Source organism: Castanea sativa, chromosome 11, assembly GCF_040712315.1.
Source record: "Castanea sativa cultivar Marrone di Chiusa Pesio chromosome 11, ASM4071231v1".
Taxonomy (NCBI): Eukaryota; Viridiplantae; Streptophyta; class Magnoliopsida; order Fagales; family Fagaceae; genus Castanea; species Castanea sativa.
The window spans coordinates 18,613,694-18,619,693 of NC_134023.1; the positions used below are offsets into that span (position 1 = coordinate 18,613,694).

The 6,000-nt window shown below is 31.9% G+C and overlaps 1 protein-coding gene across 1 annotated transcript; it reads right to left on the minus strand.

Annotated features, from left to right (window-relative positions):
- Positions 1–2,369: 2,369 nt before the first annotated feature.
- On the minus strand, positions 2,370–5,786 carry LOC142616180 (exopolygalacturonase). Its single transcript, XM_075789046.1, has 4 exons — positions 5,643–5,786; positions 4,407–4,715; positions 3,030–3,545; positions 2,370–2,597 (listed from the first exon to the last, which is right to left on the minus strand). The coding sequence occupies exons 1-4, from the start codon at positions 5,784–5,786 to the stop codon at positions 2,370–2,372; spliced, it is 1,197 nt and encodes a 398-aa protein (XP_075645161.1).
- Positions 5,787–6,000: the final 214 nt, after the last annotated feature.

The window sequence follows — 6,000 nt, forward strand, 5'->3', positions numbered from 1 at the left end:
AAATGCACCCATTTGGTATAGTTTGAAATTACACCAATTTTAGAAATACTCTATTCGTTCCATTTCGTAGGTCTTTTATTTCAATTTAAGATGTCCCGAAATAGTCATCTTTTAAATATTAATTAATTTATGTAATTATGATAATTTGATTTTACTAATCTAGATTTTACTTTATTTAAGATCTGTTTGGGATTCGTTTATTTTGCTGAAATTAAAAACTTTTTACTGAAAGTAATATAGATAAAAGTAAAAGTTAGCTGAAATAGTATAGTGAGACCTATGAATAGTACTAAAAAGTGCAGTGAGACCCATGAACCCATGAATAGTAAAATAAGTTGGCAAAAATAATATTGCCAATAAATAGACACTTAGTCATTACCCCTCCCCTCATTCATCATATGTATGTGCACTGTTTTGAAAATTTATGTCTTTTTATTTGAAAAGTAGTTCATTAAATGATATTCTTTTAAGAAGTTGGATATTACCTATTTTTTTGTCAAAGAAGAAAAAGAAAAAAAGTTGGATATCCTAAACTCAACAAACAGAGGAAGTAATTCTTTTGGATTTGCACCAGATTTTTCAGAATTTAAGTACATAAGAGAAATTACACAGAGTGCAATAAGGTATGTAATTTTTATAAACAGCACATCCCTTAAAATCATTGCATACAAATAGGTTTTTTTCTTTTTTGGTGTGTGTGTGAAAGGAGAATAAAATGACTAAAATATGATTGGGAGACGCAATACATATAATTGTGGGAAGAGGCAGAAGTTTTCCCACATTGTTGGAATGAGTAGTTGTGAAATAGATGGGCACCTTATCATCATATTCAATGTACATCATTATTTAATTTATTGACCGGTAGCATTTTACAGAAGATAATGAGAAAATATATATATTTTAAAAAAAGAGTTTCTACCGATGGCACCTGTTCTTGGTGATGGCTTTATATTATCAGACCAAAACACCAATTGGTTTTTGGTGTAGGCGGGAATTGAACTCCCTTAGATTTCTTATTTAACCATGAGAGACTTTACCGTTTAGCACCAATTGGTTTTTATTGTAAGTAGTGATTGAATTCCAAATCTCTTATTCAACCATCAGAGATTTTACTAGTTGATCATACTAGCTAGAACCCACATAATGAGAAAATATTCCTATACTCATTTTACATCTATTATTTTACACAATATCCACAATTAGCACATTGATATACACATTTTAAAAGTCAAGAAGAAAATGTCCATTTTTAAAACATGTTAATAGATGTGAAAAAGTGGATGTAAGAGCAACATTACCTTAAAATAATACAAAAGAGGTTAAATGATACGATTTAAACCTCATGTGGGTGATGTATCTTTACAAGTAAACCAAATATGAGTTTTGAGTAGTTTTATTTAGATTTAAGAATAATGCTACAGGCACGAACTATTTTACAACATTTTTACAAAATGCACTTATTGGTTTTTATTTAGACTCACCGTTAATATCACTTTTTTATTTACTAATAATTATTCACCACATCAGTAGTTTGTAAATTTTTTTGTAAAATAATTTGTATCTCTAGTATTATTCTAAACTTAAATAATAAACATCAAAGAAAATGTTATTATGTATTATTATTATTTTTATAATAGTTACAACAAGTGGGGTAGGCGTGATTTAAAGTTTCAATCCTAATTTTATCATTTTAAGGAAGACTTAGCCAATATCAATAAAACTCTTGGCACCAAAAGTTATTGATGAGCATGGATGTTGGCGGGTTTTGTTCCAATTCTTAATGCAGCCATTAAAGAGGAAATTTTGTAACATTGATGGTGACTAGTTATAAAAGCATGCTACTTAATTTAGAGATTTGTTTGACATGTATTAGGAGTTTTTTTTTTTGGGCTAATCGTGTACAAGGAGTTAATATAGTACTATTATCAAAGATAATGCCAATCCAAAATCGCAAGAACAGCCTAAAATAATAACTTTTGAAGCTTTTAAACAAATCAACCATTTATTGCTGAAAGCCCAGCTAATTATTGGTCAAGTATATCTTTTTTTTTTTTTTAATTTTTTAAAATTTTTTTATTTGAAAAGTGAAAGATAAATAGCTATGTATATCTTAGTCTGCAGGACTAGGCTAATTAAGAATGGCAAAACTATAGCCGGAAAACCATGAAACAATCTCTCCATTCTCCAATGTGCAAATTAAGCATACAACAGTATTTGACATGTTAAAATCTAAAAGTCTTGAACCTGATAATAAGCACAAGAATGAGCCATTAGAAGAAGGGGATCCTCAAGTCTACATTATTTCTTAACATTTTGGTATATATATATGGGAAAGCACACTAAAATGGAACTTGCTAGTGATAGCAGGATTATATGCACGATGCAGGATTTTGAGGACCAAGAGATTCGCCTTTGACATTATTGCAAATAGCAGTAGAGCCCTCTCCATCACGGCCATGATAATGCAAATTGATGTTCTCCATCACTAGGTCTCTGCATGGTCTGCTTTGGCTGCATCGGAAAGTTACTGCAACTTTCGAACCTGAATTTCCCCAGATGTTTCTGTATGTGACATTACTAATTTGAACACGAGAGGGCTGTAGACAAGAAAGGAGATCACAAGTTTTATTAGTAATTAAGTACACTTTGTTAATAATTAATTGGCAATGTGTGGAACTTGTGCATGCAAGTTGAAGACTTTTCCATTGCAGTTTTTTATTCACTGGCATGATTTTTGGTACCACTAATATAGAGATCATAAATAACCATAAGGTGTTTTGTGAAAGTGAAATGCTAAAAGTATGACCATTTTTTTAACAAAAGCTTTACAAACTTATATGTCAAATCAATATATTAATGTCACATTAACAACATAATAAAAATGTCAATTTTTTAACCAAGAGCCTATTTTCTCTCGGAGTCCATCTCATACATTAGCATCTACATTGCAAAGTGGATATCATAAATTTACATCTATCATAATTATAAAAAAAGAAAACGAAGAAAAAGAAATGGATTATTAAAATTACCTGTGTTTTGCAAGGAGGGTACGGGCAATATTCTTGATCTATAATGATGGGATTGCCAACTTGATTCATGAAAATGTCTTCATATATCAAGCTGGAAACCTTACCAATTCCAGGAGAAGCCCAAGTTTTGATTCTTATGCCATCAGAAGTATTGTGAAATGAGCAGTTTCTTACCTTTATATCAAACAAATCATTTTTATCTCCATCTTTGCCAAGGCTCCCAATACTAATTCCATGCCCAGGTCCACAAGTAACATTAAAAATACGTACTTGACTGGTTCCGGCTAGCATGGCTATACAATCATCACCAGTACGAATCGTTGTTTGTTGGATTTTGATGCCCCTAGAATTTGCCATTTTTATCCCATCCGTGTTGGGGCTGTCAGCAGGGGCTGATATTCTAGTGGTAGTGATTCTTACGTCCACACATCCGAAAACCACAATATGGGTGTTCTTGCTGTTGATTGATCTCAAGTGATGAACCCATGCATTGGTCACAAAATCAAATCTCATTGTCTGAAAATATATTTGCAATGCATAACTAGACGTTAGTCTCTTACATTTGGAACAAGATAACAAATTAAAAAATTTACTTTTTAATAATACTATTGAGAAATTTAAAAATTAGTATTAGTTATAAAAAATATATGCATGATTAGTAAATTCCACTGGTTTTGGTTTTGGATCTTCCAACTTCTAAATTATTCTCGCAAGAGATGTGATGGAAGATTAAGAATATGGGACATCCCACAATTTGAGCAATGTAAAAATCTATCGAAGAATTGTATGTATAGCTTGTGTTTTTATATGCAAAAATATATGGTACTATTTTTTTATTTATAGGTAAAACAAAATCATAGTAATAGAGATGTATGTCTCATGGCCAGTCCCAAGAGGTAAAGGCAGCAACGCTGCTCCACAAGGCAATGGAATATGAGACCACTCATTGACGGAGGAACTCCTCCAATGAAGGAAGAGGACCATCAACGTCAACTAGCATTTATATGTGACATTAACTTAGGAATTTGCAAACACTAAACAAAGTTTGCTCCTATCAAGTAAGGCATCTGATCTAAAATCCCGTGTCACGTTTTTATAAAAAACTCCACTTGACTTTAATCATTGTAACGACACCAGTACATACATGCATATGCATGTATTAACACACAAAAAGAAATCCACACATCATAACATAAACCATCAGAGCCAGGAAGAAAGACCAGAACAATAACTTCATGGCTATGATTATATACATACGACCCTTTATCATAGTGATATCTACCAATAACCATTTGTAAATTTGACCCAAAATTCCCAATCCACATGGTAGACCAACATGTTTTGGAACCAAGGAAATCCCTATAGATCTAAACTTACCGTTGGTAAAGAGGGACAATTGGGATTCTTGTTGCAGTCATTGTAAGCCCAAGCCTCCTTTCCCTGACCATCCAAGACGCCACCACCACTCACTGTCAAATTGTTAACATATCGAAAATTGATCCAGTTCTCGGTGATAAACAGGGATGGTTCAGTAGGAGCCTTGAGATACCCCTTAATCACAAAGGCTATTGGACCCTTGCATGGACCCTCAAATTTTGCTGAGTTCACCCTGTATGTTCCCATGGGGATCCAAACCCTAGCCCTACCTGTCCATTCACATGCTTCCTTCCATGCCTTAAGAAATGCCTGACAAAAACATCCAAAATTCAAGTTTGTTGATGCATGCACATGTTTGTTGATGCAAAAAACATTAAAAAAAAGGTTTGATTAAATTCATTATTTTCTAATAACTTAAATTTTTAGGACAGTTGGTGATTTTATATAGTATCAAAGCAAAAGGTGTGTTGGGTGCCAAATAATAACGGGTGGTCCACATATAAATAAGGAATGTTGGATTATGTAATTTCTTTCACTAACTTAATAAAATTTCAGTCTTCTTATAAAAAAAAAAAAAAGTTTAAACTTTTTAAGACACTGGATAATTTAGCAATTTTGAAGAACTTTTTTTTTTCATCCCAAATCAACACCAAGTCAACCTTACTAGCTTCAATTTTACAGGATCAAACTGAAACTATATTTAATTCTTTTATAAGTTGGTTTTATAAGATTCCAAAGATGTGATTTATCATATAAAAAAAATAATATATAGTTAATCATTGTCTGATTATTAGGTTCTACTGTTCTACACAATCCCATGAAGAAACCATAGACTTCTTTAGGTTAAGGTTCTGGAAGTTGAAACAAATCATGGATTTGAGGAACTAGAATTGTATCCTAAACTGTTTTTGGGTTTTCTGGGCATAAGAAATAGTGACTAAAGCCACGGTTTTTAAGGAATTCAGACTATATACCGTTATCTGTTTTACACATGTTACACCATCCAGAAAATTCAAAATTGATTTACTAAACACTTGAACTAATAGTCCTGCTACAAACAATGAACAAATCACTAACTTTTAATATTTTACTAACATAACCTTTGAGATTGAGATAGGTCTTGATACCATCATAATACAAAAACACAAGAATAGTGTGAAAAAGTGTAAGAAACTTTAAGAGTTGAGAGACTTTTCACTACGAGTAAAAGAAAAAAAAAGAAGAAGAAAGAATTACCTTACTGTTGTCGGTCTTTCCATCAGCAATGGCACCATAGTTCTTCACGTTAAAATCCTTGGTTTGGCCTTGAGCTTCAGTAATACATACAGACAAAGATAATATTAACAAACAAACCCAACCAAAAGTAAGTTTCAAACCCATTTATCTTCTTTTTTGATAAATGAGTTTTGTCTTCTCCTTCTGGCTTTAGGTTTGTCTACTCTTATGTATGGGATTATCGTTCTATTTAAACGAAAAAAAAAATGGTTTCTACATTAGATGAATCTAATTTGTATTGATTTTATTGATAGTATTTCTTGGTATGGGAAACTTGAGAGATTTCTTTCTGCTTGAGATGGTATTTTCATATTTTGAG

Excerpts from the sequence above, each read along its gene's own strand:
- LOC142616180 (XM_075789046.1), bottom strand. The coding sequence starts at position 5,786 with ATGGGTTTGAAACTTACTTTTGGTTGGGTTTGTTTGTTAATATTATCT. Across the intron at positions 3,546-4,406 it reads ATTGTCCCTCTTTACCAACG|ACAATGAGATTTGATTTTGT; the intron begins GTAAGTTTAGAT and ends ATATATTTTCAG. Across the intron at positions 2,598-3,029 it reads ACCCTCCTTGCAAAACACAG|CCCTCTCGTGTTCAAATTAG; the intron begins GTAATTTTAATA and ends TCTTGTCTACAG.